General features: G+C 54.9%; 2 protein-coding genes across 4 annotated transcripts; one reads left to right on the top strand and one right to left on the bottom strand.

Annotated features, from left to right (window-relative positions):
* The first annotated feature begins 512 nt into the window (after nucleotides 1-512).
* Nucleotides 513-7,290, top strand: ULK3 (unc-51 like kinase 3). 3 transcript variants are annotated; one of them, XM_036027886.1, is made up of 16 exons: nucleotides 513-697; nucleotides 1,292-1,432; nucleotides 1,517-1,637; nucleotides 2,132-2,238; nucleotides 2,973-3,116; nucleotides 3,336-3,401; nucleotides 3,830-3,985; nucleotides 4,164-4,269; nucleotides 4,464-4,504; nucleotides 4,721-4,823; nucleotides 4,961-5,025; nucleotides 5,108-5,186; nucleotides 5,259-5,299; nucleotides 5,681-5,728; nucleotides 5,961-6,027; nucleotides 6,148-7,290. In XM_036027886.1, exons 1-16 carry the CDS (start codon nucleotides 596-598, stop codon nucleotides 6,162-6,164), a joined length of 1,404 nt encoding a protein of 467 aa, XP_035883779.1. In that variant the 5' UTR covers nucleotides 513-595; the 3' UTR covers nucleotides 6,165-7,290. The 3 variants fall into 3 exon arrangements, 2 of the variants coding, with proteins under 2 accessions (XP_035883779.1, XP_028363593.1); XM_028507792.2 differs by having other exon boundaries at nucleotides 515-697; nucleotides 2,132-2,236; nucleotides 3,319-3,401; nucleotides 6,148-6,647; XR_004903633.1 differs by lacking the exon at nucleotides 5,259-5,299 and having other exon boundaries at nucleotides 515-697; nucleotides 2,132-2,236; nucleotides 3,319-3,401.
* A 6,150-nt stretch (nucleotides 7,291-13,440) lies between these two features.
* CPLX3 (complexin 3) lies at nucleotides 13,441-17,138 on the bottom strand. The gene is made up of 3 exons (XM_028508000.2): nucleotides 16,862-17,138; nucleotides 15,651-15,738; nucleotides 13,441-13,959 (listed from the first exon to the last, which is right to left on the bottom strand). Exons 1-3 carry the CDS (start codon nucleotides 17,023-17,025, stop codon nucleotides 13,738-13,740), a joined length of 474 nt encoding a protein of 157 aa, XP_028363801.1. The 5' UTR covers nucleotides 17,026-17,138; the 3' UTR covers nucleotides 13,441-13,737.
* Between the last annotated feature and the right edge of the window lie 5,244 nt (nucleotides 17,139-22,382).

A 22,382-nucleotide genomic window follows, 5' to 3' on the forward strand; every position in this document is an offset into this window, starting at 1 on the left:
ACTTGTGAGGGGTCAGTCAAGATGCTGCTTGCTGGCTGGCCTGTGACAGGCCAATCCCCTCAGCCCTGGAGGCGAGCCCCTGCCTGAGATAACTTCTTCCACGGTACTTTCTTGTCCCAGTAATTGTATTTTCAGAGCTGCTGGCGTTGTGGGGAGGGACCTCTTTGAATCTCTCCACACCCCAACCCTTCTTGCTCCTCACGTGGGTGCTTTCTAGGATGCTATCCTAGCCCCTGAAAGGATTCCCCATGACCTCATCTGCAAGTCTCTAGCTCATTCATTGGACCCACTGTGGCCTCAGCATCTCCAGACGAATCTTGCAAATCATGTGATTTCTCCTGGGAGTGGAGGCGGAGCAGGTGTGGACTGCACTCAGGAGCCAGAGGGGGCAGGGAGCGTGGGCGGGGGAACGCCCCCCCCCGCACGCTGCACTTCTGGCGGGCCCCGCTAGGGGCAGCGTGGAGTCGCCCCCCCCCCCCCCCCCCCCCCCCCCGCCCTCCCAACACGCCACCGCACTCTCCCTTTCGGTTCCTAACCGGAACCCGTGTGGAAAAGCAGGAAGCGCCTGGTGGCCGGCTCCGGGCGGGCGGTCAGGATGGCTGGGTCTGGCTGGGCCCCCCCGCGGTTGGACGGCTTCATTCTCACCGAACGCCTGGGCAGTGGCACGTACGCCACGGTGTACAAGGCCTACGCCAAGGTGGGTGCGGGGCGGGGCCGGAATCGGGGAACGAGAACTTTGAGGGCCTGTCCCGGTGCCCGCCAGACCCTGAGCGCGCCCAGGTGGGTGCCAAGCCGGGAAACTAGGGGAGGTTGGAGACTGCATGAGGCCGGTTAGGTGCCCGCGCCTGCCACGTCCCAATATGACCTTCGGAGATGCCTGTGGAGACCTGGGTGGAGCCTTGTGTCCGTGGCAGAAGAATGGGCTCAAAACCGGGAGGATACCTGGTGGGCTGGGAGAAGTCTTGGACAGGGTATTGGGAGGCTGGACCCACTTAGGAAACAGAGTGGGCACTTCTAGAAGACTGAATGGCATGCCTTACTTAGGGCACTCTGGAAAGGCTTATAGGGTTTATGGAACAGAAGGTTGGAGAACACCAGACTGGGTGAAGAGGTCAGGATTACAGAATCAGGGGACCTCATTGGCGGAGAATGGGAAGCTGGAAGCCTGGATGTTGGTGTGAGTGGGTAGGCCCAGGGAAGGAGAGAAGGACAGAGGGAACCAGAGCCTTTCTGGCCAGGCATGGGCCCTGGGTCCCTCAAGGCAGAGCCCTCAAATCTCCTGCCCTGGCAGAAAGACACTCGAGAAGTGGTGGCCATAAAGTGCGTGGCCAAGAAGAGTCTAAACAAGGCATCCGTGGAAAACCTCCTGACAGAAATTGAGATCCTCAAGGGTATCCGACACCCCCACATCGTGCAGCTGAAAGACTTCCAGGTGCAGGCCTGTGGTGGGGCCACCCCCAAACGAGGCTGGAGAAGAGACACTCTCTTCAAGCTGCCTCTCTGCCTCTAACCACAGTGGGACAGTGACAACATCTACCTCATCATGGAGTTCTGTGCAGGGGGTGACCTGTCTCGCTTCATCCATACCCGCCGAATTCTGCCTGAGAAGGTGGCTCGTGTCTTCATGCAGCAGTTGGGTAAAAGCCTCTGACCCAGAGTTCCCATGGTCTGTTTTCCCACCACACCCTTACCCAGACTCAGAGCCCCCGCACTCTTGGCAGGTGCCCCTTTCCCAGCTTGGATTTATAGGCCCCCATCCTTGCCATGTGCCAATCCCTGGCTCAAGGGTGTTATGAGAGAGACAGAGGCAGAAGCCCTGATCTGGGAGAAGTCCAGGGCCCAATGGGTCGTGCCCAAGTGCTTTGCCAAGAGAAAGCACAAAAGAGCCTAAGGGGCTGGAGTATCCAAGGAGGCTTCTAGAGGGAGTGGAGACTTGTGAAGGGGCCCAAGGGAGGAAAGGGGTGGGAGTCGGGGGTTCTTAGAAGTGGTTGGAACCTGGTACTTCTATGTAAAGCATTCAGTAGACCAACCAGGCCAGAACTGAGGTCATGCAGGCTTGAGGGAGCATATGTTAGCCAGGGGAGGCAAGGGCTCCTCCGACCTGTTTCTCTGCGTGTGTCCTGCTCCCTAGCTAGTGCCCTGCATTTTCTGCACGAACAGAACATATCTCACCTGGATCTCAAGCCACAGAACATTCTGCTGAGCTCCTTGGAGAAGCCCCACCTTAAGCTGGCAGGTATGAGTCTGGAACAGTAGGGGAAATGTGGGCCTGGGCTTGCACAACAATCTCTGGGCGGATCTGGGTCCTTAGAACTGAATGGAGCTTCAAGGTTTGAAGGGTGGGTGTGCACGCAACAATGCTGGTTCTCATGGAGCCCTCTGTAGAGTTCAAACAGCGAGAGGCTGGAGATCCAGAGACAGGCCCCATCACCAAAAGGTAGGACCTTTCTTGGGCTACCCACACTGGACTCTAGCAGTGTATGGTTGGAATCAGGGTCAAGACTCAGCGTGTGACCAGCATCAGAACTTGGTGTGTCATCAGGATTGGGGCATAGCCTATGGCGGTGTTGGAGGGTATGAGGAAGGGGAGGGGTGGTTGTGGTCCCCAATAGGATTTGGAGAAGAATTGACTTGAGACTGGAGTCCAGAGAGTGAGCTATAATCTGAGCTTGGTGGGACAGTGCGGGAGAGGGCTCCAGCCCCTCGTGGGTCATTATCCTTAGAACTGCTGTGAGAGTGTGGGCTTCCTGGAGAAAGGTGCCTGAGGGGGCCATGTTAGAATGGGTAGGATTTATGCCCCCACAGGAAGATATAGGAGGGTGTTGGAGGTTAATGATGAGCAAAGGCTGGGAAGTAGGATTGAGTTTGAAAGGTGGAGAGGAGTCCTGTGCTGGAGCTCAGGGTGAGGCTTCAAAGGCCAAGAGCAGAGGCAGCTGGAACTTGAGCCCTGCTGCCTGGCCTCTTGCCTGCAGACTTCGGCTTCGCACAGCACATGTCCCCATGGGATGAGAAGCATGTGCTCCGTGGCTCTCCTCTCTACATGGCCCCTGAGATGGTGTGTCAGCGGCAGTATGATGCCCGTGTGGACCTCTGGTCCGTGGGGGTCATCCTGTACGGTAAGAGCTCTGGCCCCTGCTCCTGGCCTGCACTGTGTGTCCTCAGACAAGCCCCCTCTGTCCACTCCTGAGGGGCTTTAATGGAAGGCTGACTCTAATGGCCTGGGGCTCCTGTTCTGAGGGGTGTCAGGCCTTTCCAAGAGTGGGCCAGACCAGGATGGACCCTGTTCCCTTCCAGCCTGTCCTCTGCCTCCTTCCACAGAAGCCCTCTTCGGGCAGCCTCCCTTTGCCTCCAGGTCATTCACGGAGCTGGAAGAGAAGATCCGGAGTAACCGGGTTATCGAGGTGGGTCCCACAGGGCCTCAGCAACCCGTTGGGGGCAGAGGGAGTCAAAGTCCTCAGGTTGAATACTTCACTGCCCCTGTATAGACTGGGGTGTCTGCTCTAGGCTGCTTTGTGGTGCTGGGCATGCTTATAGCTCCATCTGGTTCTTGGGACCCACATTAGCCCACAGACTGTTGTGTAGACAGAGCTCGCACCTTCCCAAGAGCGTACTCCAGGGAGGCTCTCCAACAGCTCAGGGTTCCAGGAGGGCATGGGCAGGAACCTGGGCAGGAGGCTTGGCTCTCCACTGCCTCCATCCCCCAGACTTGCTCTAGATTCCCCTAGCTCTCAGATTCTCCACCTGTCAAACATGTAGCTCTGGGACATACCAGGACAGGGTGGGGGAGGTTCTGGAGCCCAGTCTGACCTGTCCCCCACCCCCCCCTCAGCTCCCCCTTCGGCCCCCTCTCTCCCGAGACTGCCGGGACCTGCTGCAGCGGCTCCTGGAGCGGGACCCTGGCCGTCGCATCTCCTTCCAGGACTTCTTTGCCCACCCCTGGGTGGACCTGGAGCACATGCCCAGTGGGGAGAGCCTGGCACGAGCAGTGAGCAGGCCTCCAGGGGTGGGCTGGGGCGAGGGCAGGTTGGGGCTCTCATCTACCCTTTTGGTGGTAAACAGGTGTCTTGCCCCACAGGGGGCAGAGGGAGGGCTCAGGGAACCTGCTCTTCTCACTTCATGGTGAGCAGAGGGTGGGCGTGACTCCTGATCTGCATGCCTCCCAGACCTCCCTGGTGGTACAGGCTGTGAAGAAGGATCAGGAGGGGGACGCCACAGCTGCCTTGTCTCTCTACTGCAAAGCTCTGGACTTCTTTGTGCCCGCCCTGCACTGTGAGTGCCTGGAGCCCCCCGGGTGCAGCAGGGGTGGGTCAGCCGTAGCTGCTGTGGAGGGGCTCCAGAAGCAACTCCTACCCAGAATGTTATGGGAGACAAGGCAGAGGGTAAATCTGGAACTTAGAGTTTTGGGGGATTCTAGAGGGTTTGGTGTGGTGCAAGGTCCTCATATACACCCCCACTGTTTGCAGACGAAGTGGATGCCCAGCGGAAGGATGCAATTAAGGCAAAGGTGGGCGACTGAGTCTCCTGGAGGAAATGGGTGAGGGGATCAGGGGCCACTGGGGACTGGCTCTGTTAGAACTGGAATCTCCTGTCCCGGGAAGGGGTCAAGACAGCCCCTGATGTTACAGCTTGGGACAGTCACTGAGGATCTAGAGGGAGAGCTGGGAGTTAGGCGCTAGTGAGGGAGGTGGGGTGGGCAGCCCCTCGTGCTGTGCCTCTGCAGGTGCAGCAGTATGTGTCCAGGGCTGAGGAGCTCAAGGCCATCGTGTCCTCTTCCAACCGGGCCCTGCTGAGGCAGGGGGCCTCCGCCCGAGACCTGCTCAGAGGTGAGCCCAGCTCCTGACTGACCACCTGGTCCCCAGCAACTTCCCTCCAGCCTGAGAGGGAGAAAGGTTGGGGGTGGGCTCCCTGAGACAAACAACAGGCTGCTTCCCTCACCCTGAGCCTTTGTCCCTCATCCCAGAGATGGCCCGGGACAGGCCACGCCTCCTTGCTGCCCTGGAAGTGGCTTCAGCTGCCATGGCCAAGGTTTGTACCCAATGGGAGGAGTCCAGGTGGGGCAGGGAGGAATTTGGTTCATGACCCTAAATGACCTGGGATGTGGCTGCAGGAGGAAGAAGGTGGTGGGGAGCAGGACGCCCTGGACCTCTACCAGCACAGCCTGGGGGAGCTGCTGCTGCTGCTGGCGGGTAAGGCTCCCGTGACGACACTCCCCGAGCCCTGCTGACTTGCCTTACCACGCGCCCTCCCTCTCTTTGCAGGGGAGCCCCCAGGCCGGAGGCGGGAGCTGCTTCATACTGAGGTGCCCACTAGGGCTGGGAGGGTTGGGAGAGTTGGGGGACTTCATCTTCTCCTTTGACCCTCCTTCCATCAGGGAGGACCTGCTGGGTTCCCTCAGGGTGTTTCAAGTCTGGGAATCAGATCGCAGACTTGATAAGTTGGTGGCCCCATGCGCTCCATAGGGGCTCTGGGGCTCAGATCAGGCAGTGGGACAGGCAGGATCTGGTACCCAGCAACAGAAAGTTGGCTGGACTGCTTCAGTCAGGCAGGCTTTCTGGAAGAGGGAGCAGATAAAGGACTCGGAGGACAGTTGTTCTGATGCACAGAGGCTTTTGGAGAGCAGCAGGAGCGAGGAGGATCTGCCTCACTCTGAAGGAAGGCTCTTCCCCCGCACCCTTGGCAGGTTCAGAATCTCATGGCTCGAGCTGAATACCTGAAGGAACAGGTCAAGGTGGGCACATGGGGGGCTCCCACTGGGGCGAGGCTATGTGGGCTCTGCTTGTGGCTGTCTGTCCCCTGCTTCCTCACCAACCCACCAGTCTGTCTCCTTTCCTGGGTCTCTGTCTGAAGGCATCTCCATCGCTTTCTTTGCCTTTCACTCCCAGTTGTTCAGAGGCTGTTGATGCGGCTTCTGTGCCGGCCTCTGGTGGTCTCACCCCTTGTGCTACCTTTATGTTCCATAGATGAGGGAGTCTCGCTGGGAAGCTGAGACCCTGGACAAGGAGGGGCTCTCGGAATCCGTTCGCAGCTGTGAGTCCTGCCCTGGGGTTTCCCCCTCTGCCCGAGGAGGGGTGAGGGCTGAGGGCAGCCTAGGATTCTGCCTCCTTTGCCAGAAACCTGACACTGACCCTCCTCCTTACCCCTCCACAGCTTGCACCCTGCAGTGACCCCAAAAGAATGACTGGATAGACCACAGGCCACCTGAAGTTGGGGGACACACTCACGCAGACTGATGCCCAGAATTCTGTGGCCTGTGCACCCTGGCGAAGCACCCTTCTTGAATGGGCAGCTCACTGCGACCACCGCATTCCAGGGTCCCCAGCACCCCTCAAGATACTCTACCCCACAAAGACTCTGACAGCCCAGCCCGTGTATGTGCTGACAGTGTCGGGCCGGGCCCGGGGGGGGAGGGGGGTGCAGGGGCAGGCCTCTGGGAGAAGAGTGTCTCATGTGACTCTGGTTAACTGGTGGCTCCTGGACACTGAGCCTGTCAGTTTGGGGCATCAGGGTTCTGTTTTTGCTCTGAGAAGAGGGCAGGGGGCAGCTGTATTCTGTGCCTACCCCTGTCATTCCTGGGAGCCCTTATTTCAACTCACCTCTATCCTTGCACTGGACCAGGATGCTCTAAGACCTCTCAGGGACCACCTACCCCTCGGTCTGCACTCAGCCCCATAGAACTCACCAGTCTTCTTGGAAGCCGATTCTTGCCCACCCTCTTGGTATTTTAAATTAATCCTTCAAGCCATGAAAATAATACACTGTAGGGTGGGGCAAATTGGAGAAATTCATACCTTGTTCCTGCTCTGGCCCGGGGAGTATCAGGGGAAGGTTCCTTCATCCTCATCCCTCCCACCTCCATCCCTTTTTGGGGAGCCCCTGCTTTCCACAGAGCTGGTACTGGCCTGGGAACAGGAGGAATGGGGCCGCCTGGCCCCTTGAATTTGGGGGACCCACTAGGCCAGGAGACCTTCCAGGTCTGACATGGCTGCTACCACAGCATGTGCCCTGGGCACACACCTTCCCGTTTCTTGGTCTGGGTCTCCCCATCTCTCCAGTGGTGTTGCTAATAGCTCCTTAGCCCCCACCTGGGCCTTTGGGAGGACAGGAACTTTCATCTGGAGAAGAGTACACACCTAGGGCTACTGGTTTTGTGTTTAAAATCTGAAAGGCTGTTGGTGATTTCTAACCCTTGCACCCTTCAGTGCCTCCTTGGGGCAGAAGTTGTCTCTCTTCCCTGCCAGAGAAGTGTGAAGAGTGTCATTCATTGTTTCTCTATTAAATTATTTTCTGAAATTGTGATTCTCTTCTTGTCCTGGAAGAAGAGAATGAGCAGGTCAAGGTGGGCAACGCTTTTTCTAGGCTAGTGCTATAGAGGCCCCAGGAAAACCTGGGTAACCTGAGGGGGCCTGGGGGAGCCCACAGGGTGGTGGGGGCAGTGAGAGTACATCTGCCTCCTGTCCTCAGGCCCCAGGGGAGTCGGCTGACCAGCTGCCGTTCCTGCTCACCACCTAAAGGGCTAAAGGGGCCCTGCCTGGTGTGGCTCTGTGGATTGGGCACTGGACTGTGAACCAAAGGGTCACTGGTTCAATTCCCAGTTAGGGCACATGCCTGGGTTGCAGGCCAGGTCCCCAGTAGGGGGCACTCGCGGCAACTACACATTGATGTTTCCCTCCTTCCCCCTCTCTAAAAATAAAGAAATAAAATCTTTAAAAAAATAATAAAGGGCTAGTGGGGAGGGACAGGCATAGGCCTGGGTGCCAGGCAAGGCCCTTCCTCTCTGCAGCTGGAGAAGGGTGGCTTCCATGGTGGGTAGTCTTGTAAAACCTGTGCTCTGCCCTGCATGCTCCCTTGTCCTGGACATGACCCCCAGCCTCCCACCCCTCTTTCCTTGGGCCATTGAGTGAGCAGGGAGCTGGAATGGGGCAGAGCGCATCCTCTAGGGTGTCTCATGCTCATACTCAGCCCTCCAGGATCCCTTAAAGCTGGGGTAATTTCCAGCAGTCTCTTACCCCTTACCCCAAGGTTTTGGGCCGAACAGCACTTGGAAGCATCTTTGGGGACTTAAGGGATAGGAAGCCCTCCCCGCCCGGAAAGCACCAAGGAAGCTGTTCATAGATACATCAGACGCCAGCCACCAAGATGGTCTTTCAGCCATCTAAAGGGAGGGAACTATTTTCCCTGAAGTCCTCAGCCTGGCCATCAGGGGACAGTGTGGACAGTGGTCCAGAGGAGACAGGGCTAACACCCTAGCTCTGCCCTTTGGCCAAGAAACCCATTGACTAGCCCAGCGATTTTCAACCTTTTCATCTCATGGCACACATAAATTGATTACTAAACTTAAGTAGCACACCAAAAACTATTTTTTGCCATCCTGACATGTGACTCTGGATTGGGTGTCCCACAGAATCGAAAGGTGGCTGGTTCGATTCCCAGTCAGAGCATGTGCCTGGGTTGCAGGCCAGGTCCCTGGTTGGGGGAGTGTGAGAGGCAATGTTTCTCCTCTAGTCCATGTTTCTCTTCCTCTCTTTCTTTCCCTCTCTCTGAAAATAAATAAAATCATATATATATATATATATATATATATATATATATATATATATATATATTCTTTTCTGATCTGACAAAAAAGGGGTAATTCTGACTCATTTACACCAAATGGGCATAGGGTTAGTTGTCATTTTTTTATGTGACAGTCTAAGGCACAGGTCCCCAACCCCCGGGCTGTGGACCGGTACTGGTCCGTGGTGGGGCTGCACAGCAGGCACCGATCATGACTCACGTCACCACCTGAGCTCCTCCTCCTGTTCCCTCCACTTCCCCAGCCCCCTGGTCCGTGGAGAAATTGTCTTCCACAAAACCAGTCCCTGGTGCCAAAAAGTTGGGGACCTCCTAAGGGAAGAGAGGTCAGTGCCCCTGACTAAACAGGTGCTGCATGTTGTAAAAATTCTCATGGCTCATGGTTGAAAACTGCTGGACTAGCCCATTTCTTTCTTAGTAGAATCAGGATAAAGTGAAGTGCCCTGTGGAAATATGTAAGTGTGTAATGAGCAACTGTACAAGAGCCTGGCACACAGTAAGAATTCAATAAAATGTTTCAGGTGTAGGAGAGAAACATACCTCAGATTATTTTGGGGAATGAGCTGGACAAAAAGCCTCAGTAAGTAAGAGGAGGGGAATGAACGGAGCTGGTCGGGGTGAGTGGAGCAGACTGGGGGGGAAAGAGCCTGACTGACTAGGACGACGGGATGTGGGGTGGGCCCCCGGGCCCACAGACCCTCATGGTTTACGGCCTCCATTGGCTGCATGCCAGCAGAGGGCTGGATAAGTGGGACCGTGGGTGTGGGCGGATTGGGCCCTCTCGGGGCAGAGTATTTAGATGGCCTCTAAGCTGGCCCTGTGTTTGAGCCACCTGCCAAGAAGGGAGGCAGCCCAGCTGGAGTGCTGGGGTCAGGGGAAAAAGTGGGGTTCTCTCTCTAGGGCTCCCTTCAGGTGGCAGAGTCCTATGGGAAATAAGCTAATTTGCTTTTTAAAAAAATATTTTTCTTCCTAGGGGTGGGAGTTGTTTCTGCCTCTTACCTTTAATACTTTGGAAGTGCCTGTAGCAAGGCAGACACCTCCCCAGCATAAGGGTGGCTCGCCCTGCCCTGTCCTCCCACCTCTGCTCAGTCCCCAAAGCAGCACTGAGCCAGCTGAGGAGCACCAAGGGGCCTGGGACCCTCTGTCTCCCAAGGGGCCAGCTCTGGAGACAGGCAAGTGGGCCTCTGGATCAGGTTATGGGGCCCAGGTGTCTTCGTGCCCGTTCCACCCCTTTGGTTAACTGGGAAGATTCGGAAGGTTCCTGCAGGTCATCTAGGAAAGCTGTTATCTAGGAGACAACAGTCACCCCAGCCCTCTGAGAGGGAGATCGCCCAACCCTGAGACTGGGGCACGAGGGAGGGGGCACGTTGGTCACTGTTTTCCCCAGAGTAACTCACACCCACACCTATCCATTTCAAATCCCACAGAGACACTAAGGGGCCACAGGCCTCAGACACATACAAAACACCGAAAGCCATGTCCAAGCCACGAGACCCATGCTGATCTCATGCAGACTTCTACTCCTGCTCAGGCAGGCAGGCACAGTCCCTGCTGAGTAAGGCTGAGGCAGCCTCAACGTTGCTGCTCCCCTGACCAAGCCCACCCTGGCCTCCTTGCTGTCTCAGAGCCTCACGTGGATTCTAGGAACAGCTCTGCCTGGCGGGTACTGGGCTAGAGGCCAGGCGGCAGATTTCGTGACTCCCTTCCAGTCCCCTCACATGTGGCTCCCCACCCCAAGCAGCCTCAGGCATCAGCTGGGTCAGTAGGCACTGCCAGCAGCTCAGCTCAGCAAACATTTCCCCAGATGTTTCAGCTCGCCTGCTGGAGCCTCTCCAGTGTCTGGGGAGGGACTGGCTGACCACTGCGGGAAGCGGGGAGACTCCCAGCTCCAAACCTTGGAGACCAACTGGCCTCAGGAGAGTCACTTAAGGTCCACAGCCCTCTCCCTCTGGGAACCAGGCCTGGGCTGTCTGGGTGGGTGGAAGGAGGTCTGAGCAGAGCAGGGACCAGTGCTCACCCAATCTCCCCGAACCCCACCCCCTGTATTGTGGGGCTAAGGGTAGGGGGGAGGGGCAGCAGGCCAGCCATCTTCGCTGTCCCTCTCTTCCTGAAAGAGTGGTAGGCAGGCTGTCTCATTGCCTTTCAGCATCTCCGAGCCCTCAGACTGCCTGCACGTGTGAGAAGGACAGTGAGAGGACAGAAGAAGGAGGGAAAGCGAACAGGAGGGAGATGGGGAGAGGGACTGGGGAGAAAAATGCCTTGCCCTGAACTAAGGGGCCTTAATAGTGGGATTTTAATTACTATGAAAAGGGAAATTCTGACAGGAAGTGGCTTTCTTTGTTGCCCTCACATAATAGCAGGTGGGAGGACTAGTCATGGAGCAAGTGATTTCTGAACAAATGGGAGTAGAAGTGGGATGTGCAGAGAGCAGTCTTCCTCAGAGGGGACCCGATGGCCTAGGGATGGGACAGGTAGCCCCCAGCTGAGGACGTGGGTGTAGGATGGGTGTGAGCCAGGCATGAGCCAGAGGGTGGGGGGATGGGAATGAGAGAGGCACGGACTGACAGAGAAGCCAGTGGGCAGGGGCAGGGAGAGGGCAAGCAGGACGAGGCCTGCAGAGCCGGGGGATGCTTAGTCTGCCTGCCTTGCCCGTTTCTGCTGAGCACAGGAGCTGGCTCCTGCTACCTCAGAGCCTCCTCCTCCAATTCCAAGAACATGCAGACAGGTCAGGGCTTCTTGGGGTTCCCAGGCTGTGAGGAGTGTGGGAGCTCGGCCTCCTCCCACTCTCTGACCCCAGGCCCCCACCATTCTGTTTTGTGAGGGTTCAGGGAGTACTCACCCTGGCCTCCCCACAGCCCAACCTCCCTGCCTCTTTCACTCTTGTTCCTGTGAGCCCTTGAGGGTAAAGTGGTCTGTCTGATCCCATTAGGCAGGATGCCCCTGGAAGGCGGCGTGGGCCTTGCTGCCGACACTGTGAGGAGGCCCATGCTCCCTCCTCCCGCACACACAGCCTAGGGCCTGGACTTAGGTCTCCTCCAGCTCCAGGAAGGTCAGCAAAGGGTTTTGTCCAGTGACAACCAGAGGACAGCCTAGGGGATGCTCAAGAAGGACCCAACACGACAGCTGCAACAGCACTGCCCAACCCTGGGCCTGCGTCCTTCCCTGCCCTCACCTTCCTAACTCCTCATCCTTTCTTCTCTCTTCCATGTGACACTGCCCACATCACCCCTTGTACAGGTTTTCTGTGCTTTGTTCTTATTTTGCAAAGGAGGCCTAATGGAAATTGCCCTTGAAACCAAACCCTCCGATGGATGGTCGTTGTGCCTGTAAATCTTCTCCACAAGCCAGTGCCAGGGTGGGGGTCGGAGGTGGTGTCGACACCCTGCTCAGGCCTCAGTGGTGGCCTGCTTGTGGAGCCTCCTGGTTGTTTCCCTGGACACCCACAGCTAAGCAGGATGAGATTTGTGCTCTTCGGTTTTTTTCAAAGAATAAGTTACCATTTATTGACATGGCCTATCATGTGCCAAGTGCTTTAAAATGGTCACCCTTTGAAACATTTATTGTTATTTTTGGATGGCGATGGTCGGCGGGGGGGGGTCTTCATTACACAGCAGAGGAGACAGGCTCAGAGAGGAACACGAACCTGTTCAAAGTCACACAGCAGTGCCAAGCCTGGAATGAAGTTGCCCTGCCCTCTGTTGTCACACCTTCCATCTCCAAGGTGATTAGGGGGTAGAGGCACAGGTGCCAGGCACAGCTGTGGTTGAGCTGTGGCACCTCCTGAGGTCTCAGGTAACAACCCAGAGGCCCTGCCCATCCAGCTGGAATGCCACATTCTCCTAAAAGCCCAGAAGCTGGACTTAGTGCTTAGTCCCCACTAGTGCTAGGGGACCCCCCCCCTTGTCCAGAGGGTAGAGCTGGAACATTGCATAGGAGCTGGTGCTCTTATGAAGCTGTGGTGAAGAGGTAGAGGACACCCCCTCCAAAGAAAGATTGGGGAGGCTATGAACCCCAAGACCTTTACAGATCAGTAAGAAGTAGGAAGATAAGCAGGTCATTTGGAATTTTTATTTTTATTTTTTTAAATAGATTTTATTTATTTACTTTTAGAGGGGGAAGGGAGGGAGGAAGGGAAGGAGAGAAACATCAATCAGTTGCGTCTTGCACATGCCTCGACTGGGGACTGAGCCTGCAACTCAGACATATGTCCCGAACTGTCTGAGTTCGATTCCAGGAATCCAACTGGTGACCTTTTGGTTTGCAGGGACAATGCCCAACTAAGACACACATGTCAGGGCTGGAATTTTTTTTTCACTGAACTGAGTGAGGAAATTCAGCTATGGAATCCAGAGAGTTCTACAGAAACAAAACAGAAATTGGCTAGTCCCTGGGCCCTCAGCTCAGAGAAGTCCTGGAGCCTCCTGAGCTACTGTTCGGTGCCAGCTTCATGCTTGGTACTTGTTCCTTGCACAGCATCACTCAGCTCCCAAGAGCCAGAGCCCATGGTGGCAGCACCTGCCTTGCCCAAGGAGGGATGTGGGGTTAACTATCAGGGTCCTGGGGGACCAAGCTGGAAAGATCTTAAAAATCACCCAGTTCATCCCCGTTTTATAGATGATGGAATGAGGCCTGGAAAGAGCAGTGCTTTTCAAGGAGAATAAACATGGAGACTCACACTCAGACCTCCTGTCTGCTGAGGGTGCCTGCCTGAAGCCCTCTCTAAGCATATCTTAGTGTTGGTGTCTAGAGAGGCTAGGCACCAGGGGCCTGGTCCATGTGTGTGTCTGTGTGTGCCAGGATGCATCTGTGGTGTACAACTCTGCACGTGCCAAGGTCTCTGCCTCTCTCTCTGGGTGTCTGTATGGGTGCACCTATGTGTAGGAATTTTGGTCCACGGCCTATTCCTACAATCTTGGGAGGCTTCCCCAGGCTGAGCAGGGAGGCTGAGTCCTGAGAGGGTAGGGGGAGGAATGGGGACTTTGTTCCTAGAGGAGAGAGAGAGAAGCCAGAAGGTGGCTGGGTCAGAAAAGGGTCCTAGTCTAGCTGGTACAGGGGAAACAAAGCCAAGGTGGAGTATGGGTCCACGGAAGTTGAGACATGCTTTTCAAGCTCATGTGGCCCCAGCCCTCTGGTCACACCCATAAGCACTCCCAGGGGAAGTAATCACATGATGTGGCACTTCTCAGCTGACTGCTTGAGGTCCCCCAGTGTGGCCTGGGCCTTGTTCTTGAGGGAGCCAAGGTCTAAGCCAGGAAGGCTGGCCAGCTGCCCGAGGACTGAGGCCCTCTCTTCCTCCTCTGTGTCCTCCTCAATCATCTTGGCCAGCTCCCGGGGCAACTCCACGTCTCCACCTGCCATCTGGATCTGGCTCTCATCTGCCTCGTTCTGAAGAGAAGGGAGAGTTGGGCTGCGGTGGGGGGCGTACGGGGACCCAAGCCAAGGGGCTAGGGAGGAGGCCTGGACTGGGTTCCAGGGTCCTACATGCTAAGACCATGCTCCTGTGAGCTCACCCACACACCTCAGGATCAAGCTTTTGACGCATTCAGACTTTTATGCCACCTTACTTCACTCTGAAATACTGAAGTTAAGATATTAACAGAATGAGTAAGGGCAAAATGGAAACACCTAGGAGTCAAACTGTTACAGTCAGTCCTATGTTGACTATTGTTAACTACACTGAGGACATTACCAATAATAGTGATGGGTACCATTCATCAAACACCTATTATATGGCTTCCATTGAGCTGAGTGCCCTTAATTCTCACAATTATTGCTTTTTTCCATTTTACAAATAAGGAAGTTGAGGCTCAGACAATTTAAATAAGTAACTTTCCCATGGTTGTCCAATTTGGAGTGGGAGAGCTAGATGTAAATCTGTGTCACTGATACCAACATTTGTGATCTCTTTGCAAGGTGCCTACTGCTTGTTGTCACACTTCCCTATCCCTTGAGGGCCACTGTATGTCCTACTCAATTACAGCCAGGAATCACAGAAGAAGGAAGCTTCTTCTGCTGGACTCAGAGTTCCCTGATAGCAGCAGTTGTAGCTCTTATATGCTTAACACAAACATTTGAGGAATGACTCCATCCCTAGCTATGTTTAACTCAGTTACCTCCCAGAAAGGCAGGCTTTCTGGACCTGTTCTCCCTTTGAGAGACTTCCAAAAGACTTGTGTCCTGTGGGAAGTCAGAGGTAGCCAAGGCCTCTGAAAATATTTGCTGGATGGGTGGTTATGATATTTACATATCTAGTCTTCCAATTCAAGTGGAAGATCAAGGTCGGCATACTATATAGCACTGTATTTCTGTTCCTGTTCAGGGTCTATTATAGTTCTGAGCACTGACCATGGCTTGTGCCCCAGCTCTCTTCTTAGGCAACAGGAATTGAACACTTACAGCACATCCGGTGCTGCAGTGCCTAGGGAAAACATCCTTCTGGCTGCCTGGCCAACCAAGGAGTTACTTTGCTCTCTGCTGACAGACCCATGCCTTGGATAGCAGCCAGGGGTCTTGGAGCAGGCTCAGCATTCACAAGCTTAAGCTCCATCACTCAGTGACTTCATGATCTTAGCCAAGTCCATCAATCTATATGAGTCTCAGTTTCCTTATTTGTAGATGTGGGTGACAGCTACCTGGCAGAATTACTGAGGGGTTAGGTAGGTAAGATAGGTCAAGTTGCCTGGCACACAGAGAGTGCTGTCTTCTTCTGCCCGCCCTGCCCTCCCCGAGTGTTCAGAAGCCTCAAGAGCCCTCACTCCCATGGAAAAATTTGTTGCCTTCCAACGCTTCATCTGCCTGGGCCTGACTCATATTGGGAGAGTACGGGTTGGAGAACAGAAGGGGACTGGAGTGGCTCCAGAAACACAAACCTATCAGTTTTAGGGACTGGGCTACCCTCCTCACCAAGCCCTAATCCTAGGTGAGCTCCAGTTAACTGTGAATGAGTGAGAGAACAGTCTAACCAAGCCCTCTATCAGTCTTAGGAGCTGAGAGTTACGACTCAGAGTGGAACAAAGGAGTCCGGGCCTGAGGCTCAGGGGCCAGATATACCTTGAGGCCCTGGCTCCTGAGCTTACCTTGGGCAGTTGGTATTTGTCTCGAAAGTGGCTCCGCAGCGTGGCCCGCTCTGCCTTCCTCTGCATGAACTGTGCATCCCGCTCCATCCTACGGGGGCACCGGGGTGGAGTCATTGCCAGCACTAAGGGGATGGGCACCTGTAGTCCTGTGTGTCAGGAAGGTGCTGGGACCTAGCAGATGCTGTTGGTCTTTGCATTCTGTCCCCCGATCACAGCACCCTTTCTAGTCCCCACATCTGCCTCTGGGCTGAGCTATGCGGAGAGAGGGTCAGTCTGCCAGACTGCAGAGCACAGGGCCCTCTCTGCCTCAGACTCAGTCTGTCTTTCTCCCCCCAGACAGGTTGTTTGCAGTGGGGGTACAGCATTTCAAACAGACTTGGGTTCACATATGGCTGCATTACTACTTTTGGTATGTCTTTGGGTAAGTCACTTACTTTCCTCTTTTGTAGAATGAAGATAATATTTTGCAACTCATAAAAATGTTATAAAGATTAAGTGAAATAATTATAGCTAACATTTAATGATTTACAATGTTCCAGGTGCTGTGCTAAGCAGTTTACTTGCATTAAGTAATTTAATCCTCATAAATATATAAGGCATGTCTTATAATTACCACCTGCATTTTACAGAAGAGGAAACCAAGGCATAGAAAAGGTTAAGTAACTTGCCTAAAATCACCCAGCTAAAAAGAAGCAAAGCCAGGATCTGACCCAAGGAGCTCTGGAGTCCAGCCCCTAACTCCACTCCAGGTGTCTCTGCCCCAGCATTGTCCGCATGCAAGTGGTCTCAATATCTCTGAATGCCCCCATCTCAGGATCTGTCTCCCTGACTCTGGGCCCCCCTCAGCTGCACCGCTTTTCTGAGAGCCTCAGGCTCAGAGGAGCTCCATTTGGAAGACACAGATGTGGGGACCAAATCGGATTAAAGGATTACTTGTTTCCGCAGAAATGCACGTGCCCCCAGCGGGTCCCAGGCCCCTTCCGCCCCTGCCCCCACTTCCTTAGGCCGAATGTGAAGCTGGGGTGGCGTCCTGGGTTTGAAACGTTGTGGCTGGGGAGCGCAGCCTAGAAGTGCACATCCCAGCCTCTTACCAGTCTAGAAAAGTAGAGGGGGGCAGAGCTTGGGGTCTTAGGCTGCCTAGAGTTGGGCCCGGCGGCTTAGGGGTGGAGCGGGGGAGAGGGCCACTGGAGCCGGGAAAGGGTCCCACTCACTTCTCTTCCACAAGTTGCTTCTGATACTCCTCATACTCCTCTCGGCTCATGCCCTGCGCTTGGGCTGCTGACTTGTCCCCGTCCCCTTTGTCTTCGCCGCCCCCTAGGCTCCCGGTGAGGTCCTTCAGCTGGCCTCCCACTATGGTCTTCACCATGAACGCCATCGTCTTCGCTGCCCTGGAACCGGGCGCCGGGCACCTCCTCGCCCACTTCAGAACTAGGGCTCGCGGACAGCTCCCGCCACCGCCTGCCGCTCGCTCTCCACCCCAGGCCCCGCCCCCATCTCGCAAACCCCTCCGCACAGGGCAGGGGGAGTGCACGGGGCTGAGGAAGCTGGACCACGTGCCCGCGGTTCTCCCGCCTCTCCCACGTGTCTCCTCCCACGCCAAACGCTGTCCTGGACCACAGACCACGGATTAGGGGCTTGGGAGGTGGGATGGTTTGTAGGGGAACGTGGTGTGCTGATATGTGTCCCAGGAACCCTGCTCCCTACTCTGCCCAGAGAGTAGGGGTGAGGGGCAAAAATCCAGCCCTGGGCCATCCCCCATCTTTCTTCCCAACCTGCTGCCCAGCAGCTGCTTGAAGAGCTTCACACCGGGAAAGGGAGGGAGATCAGAGAACAGGGAAAGCCAATTATGGCCCCGTGGGTTGCCTCAAAGAATTCTCCATCACAGGCCTGCCCCTATGACCTCTGGAACTGAAAGGAGTTAGGAGAGAGAGTTGTTCATGGTGTTGCTGGTTGGATTGACCCAAGACAGGCACCTGGAGACACCTCTCCTTGTTCTGAAGAATGTGGGGTCAGTTGTCCAGGGCTCAAGGTCTGTGGGGTATCCAGTCTTTTTGTGGCCAAGGCAGCCCTTGGCCTCCTTGCCTGCCTGAAGCCCACTCCCAGCTACCTCTCCAGAGGAATAAAGGCAAACATGGAAGGTAAATAAGCGTATAAAAGCATGGGGAGAGGGAAATCACCTTTGATAAGGTTGTAGCTTCGCCAAAAGCTGGGGTGTGGATATAAGCTGGGCACCAAGAGGGAAGTGGCCTCACTCTCCACCTCCTGGACACCATCCACTGCCCAGGGATGAGAAGTGAGCACTCCTTCAGGGAAAGGGGTCCCTCCTCAGAACCCTCAGGCCCTAAGGATGCATGGGGCAGGACTAAGGGGAAGGCTGCCTGTGGCCAGACAGTCCTAAAGGCTCTTGTCCAGCCTGCTCCTAGGGAGAGAAGATTACTTGGGCCTCTCCCTTCTGGGCTTCTGAGAACAGGCTTGCTACACTCACTACACTCACTGCACCACAGCATCCTCTGCTCTGGGACCTACTATGGCTCCTTTGGCCTGCCCTGTCAGGACCACACTTTCCCCCTGGCATTCAAGTTCTGTCCAGGTGGCTCCAGCCTTATGGCCACCATTGTATTCCATGTGACACATAAGCCTGTCATCATTCCACCTCATATGTTGGCTGTTCTCTTCACCTGGATGTGGTCCCCTCTTCAACTCTACTTTTAAAGCTCAGCACACTTCCCTGCTCCTCCAGGACACCCTTGCCTATACTGGTTATTCTTGTTTTGAAATTCCACCAAGACCTATCAATCTCATTTCTGAGCTCTTTAGCACACCCTACATCTCTAAATGTTTCATTCATTCAACAAACATCCACCAAGTAGAAACAGTGACCTCCCCCCAATCTTTGTGATTCTTTTTGCCCATTTTCGCAAACTGATCCCACTCTTTGCTCTGACAGTACTAAACTTGCCACTTTTTCTCCAAAATATTGTGTTTCTTTCATGCTTCCGTGCCTTTTCTTATGTTGTTTTCTCTGTATTCATGCCTTTACTTATCAGGTTGGAAAACTAGTTGCCTTGATGACCCATGTCAAATGTCCCTTCTGGGTTGATTCTCTGATTTCCCAAGCTGAGTCAAATGTATCTTCTTGTACTGTTATAGCCCCTGAGCTTCCTGCCATCATGGCACTGACCACATAGGGTGTGACTAGCATGTGCTTGTCAGTTTCTCACATTAGAGAGTGATTTCTGCGAGGGCAGGATCCAGATGGGATCAGCTGAACAAATGGCTAGCAGTGCTTACTGAAAAAGTGGGCCCTGCTCGTTGCCAGCTGGTAGACCAGGCAGGTGGACCTGGGCCTTAATGGTCCTTCTCACAAGTCAAATGACTGTGCCCTAGAACCAAGCCAGGTAGGGGTGAAAAGTCCTGCCCATAGGGAAGGCCTACCTGATGTGCATGTAGTAGAAGGAACCTACAATTTAGATAGGAAGGAAGAACAGGAAGATGCTAGGCTGCAGGCGCAAGGAGGCCCCTGGGGGCTGGCCAGGTAGGTAGGGGTCCCTGGCTGCTGCTTCTGAAAGGAAAAGTTCTAAGGTCCTGGATCAGCTTCTTACTCAGAGGGAGGGGACCTGGAATCTGGGCCATTGTGGGCTCTGTTTTCCTATCTCAGGCTTTGGGGTGCTCGGGTTTTCATCCCGGGCACCTGGGGAGAGGGCAGAGAACAAAGTTGCCTTCCCTGCCTCAGCTTCCATGTCTCCATCTGTGGGAACAGCTGGGAAGCCCCGGGGCCTTGGATCATCACGGGGCCAAAGTTTCTTGAGATGAGAGAGAAAAAGAAATAGCAAAAGACAGGCTGGTGGTAAAGGCAAGAAAAAGAGCAATATGGGGCAGAGGTATGGGGAAGAGCAGGCTGCTCTGAGTGACCCTGGGCACAGCCCACTCCCATTTCTCTTCTAGTCATTGAAGGAGTTCACCAAGTGGTCTCCAGGGCCTTGCTGGCGCCGAGAGTCTGTGGGATTCTCCAGAGAGCAGAGAGTAGAGAGAAGATGAGATGTGTCCCTGTGTGCACATGTGCACGCACACCCAAATACAGACACAGGTGTGCCTTCCAGGGTCCCAGGAGGGGAGGGCTAACGCAGGAGGGCCTGGGGCTGCAGCAGCACTGGAGAAAGGGGCTGAGCCCAGATCTCAGGGGTGGAACCCCCATGGCACTGCTTCTTTCCCCCTTACCACTGGGCCTCAAAGGTTTCTCTGCAGGAGGCTCAGGCCTGAGCCACCTCTAAGAAAGGATGCTTGATGCCCACAGGCAGATAGAAGACCTGGGCTCTTGGAGCTATGTGAGTTGCTGCATCCCTGGTGGGGGGTGGAAGCCAAGGGAGGGGACTCATTCCTTCTTTTCCGGTTGCACCCAAACTGCCTTACCATTTCTCATAATTCCCAGAGGTAGCATCTGGGTGGGGAACAGGCATCATCCATAGGACCCCTTCTTGGGGACTGTTCTCACCCCAAACCTCTTTCCTGGATCCTGAGACAGCTTTAGCTCAAAGATCTCCCTGAAGATTTCTGTCTTAAGCTCCCCAGGCTCTGCCTTTCACTCCCAGCTTCCAGGGGATTTAGCTCTTCTCCCTCATCCCATCCTCCCACTCCCAGTCTAGATGGGGGACAGGGCTTGGTCTGTAGCCACAGCATTCGTACTGAAGCTTCCCTCCTCCCTGGCATGAAGGCGACCCCCCTGCCCCCAGGGGGTAGCTCCAGACACCTGTCCTAGAGTGGATGCTGGGAAACAGAAGGGGGCAAAGGAAGTCAGAGAGCCCCTACCACAACTAGATCTTGGTTGTGCTCCTTCCAAGAACTCCACCAAAATGTCCCCTCCTTCCAGGAGCTCAGATTTACTAACCCTCTCTGGGTGGGAATGTCAAGTAGGGGGCCCTCGTGCTTTTAAACACACATTTTCAAAACTTTAACGTTGATTCAATTAAATTCAGGTCAACTTGATAAACCTAACTCTGGCCCCAGCTCCTCTCTGTGTGCCAGGCTTTGGGTTGGGTGCTCAGGAAAGGACAGCAGGGATCACAGGCTGACAGACAAACTTTGGGCAGAGAAGCAAGTGGAGTGGGGCTTCTTTTCCCTCCGCCCTCGTGACCCCTCCTAGCCCTGTGCCCTTACCTCATCTCTTGCAGGTCTTGGAGCAAGTCCATTGTCCACAGCTCAGGGTGCTCAGCAGAGTCCTGAAGAAAAGCAAGCCCCTTCTCTGGGGCCCGGGGCACAGCCCCTCTGTTGTCAGAGTCCACCTTCCCCAGGGCACTGCACGCCTCTTTCTTCTAGAGGCCTTGCCATATTACTGGGCCCCCTTATTATGGACACATTGAGTTTATCTGACCCCTGTCCATTTGGCTTCTGGATTCCCCCTGCTCTCAAACTCCTCTCCCTGAGGGTGGTCCCTGCCCCCCCCCGCCACCCACACACACACATACAGACACTGGCGGTTTCTGAGAACCCCTCCACTTTCCAGGAGCGGTTCTGCCCCTGAAGGAGGCAGAGGCCCAATTCAGTCCTCTCCTCTCCACTTCCCCCAGGGCACAGTTCAAGCTGTGGCCAGTAACAGCTAACTCCCAGTGCTTGGGCCGCTGCCTTGCTGAGCAGCCTGGAGAAATGGCATCTTTGGGGTGAATAGAATCTGGCAGGGAGTAGGATTAGAGAGACCTAGCCTTAGAGTGTGGTGCCCCACCTTTCCCCACTCCAGTAGACCAGCCTCAGCTGCCCTGGTCTGAGGACACAAGATTCAAACTTCAAGCTACCAGAGCTCAGCAAATACCACAGGAGTTGCTGGCCTCTTCTGCCCAGCATCTAACATCTTGACTGAATTCAACTCTCAGGCCCGAGGCTGGGCATGCCATGGGGCATGATTCCCTGGGGAGAAGCCAGATGGCAAAGGAGGAGGTGAAACAAGGACTCTGGTGCATCTGAGCATTAAGCAAGCCATGTGTGAATCAAGTCACATGGGGAGCTACATGCAAACTGACACGCAGTCTACTTTCGTCACTTGTCTACAGACCCACATCAAAATACCTGGCATATTCTCTCTCTAGCCCCACCTGTGAGGCTCCCTGGGCATTTGCTTGTGCAGAGCTACCCTCCAGCACAATCCCCTGCCTGGCAGGTCCACCCTGTTGTGACCTGCAGCATTTCACCCTTGCCCTTCTTTTCCTCCAGACTTTGGGGGACAGTCATTCCCAAGTACAGTGCTTGCTCTTCTTTCTGGACACAGGGAGCCACTGGTGCCTGGGATCTAGTGTGTAAGGAGCTCAGCTTCTCCAGGCTGCATGGCTGTTCCAGGGTCTAATCACCCAGGCTCCCTCAGGCCTGGCCTGGCCTGGGAACCCCAGCTGCTCTTCCAATTGCCTGGGCCAACCGCTCAGAGACACCATGCAGGATCTGGTTGTGTCTGATCAGTGTCTCCTCCAGGTCAAAAATTCTTTCCCCTGGGGATTAGCACAGGGCTGGACAGCCAGCTAGCTGGGGTGAGGCAATAGATCGTATCTATTGTGGGCTTCTTGGAGGGGGGCGGGCAGAAAAGCATGCCTTCTGCCTCCAAGACCCCCCTGGGAAGATATGTCTGGGTGGTGAGGTGGGGATAAGAGGGAGCACCTGGGTCCCAGAGACAACTTAGATATAGCCTCCATCTCCCCATTGGTTAGAGGACTCCTGATTTGAACAAAAGAGGATCCTATGATGCCCAAATTG

This window comes from Phyllostomus discolor, chromosome 1, assembly GCF_004126475.2.
Source record: "Phyllostomus discolor isolate MPI-MPIP mPhyDis1 chromosome 1, mPhyDis1.pri.v3, whole genome shotgun sequence".
Taxonomy (NCBI): domain Eukaryota; kingdom Metazoa; phylum Chordata; class Mammalia; order Chiroptera; family Phyllostomidae; genus Phyllostomus; species Phyllostomus discolor.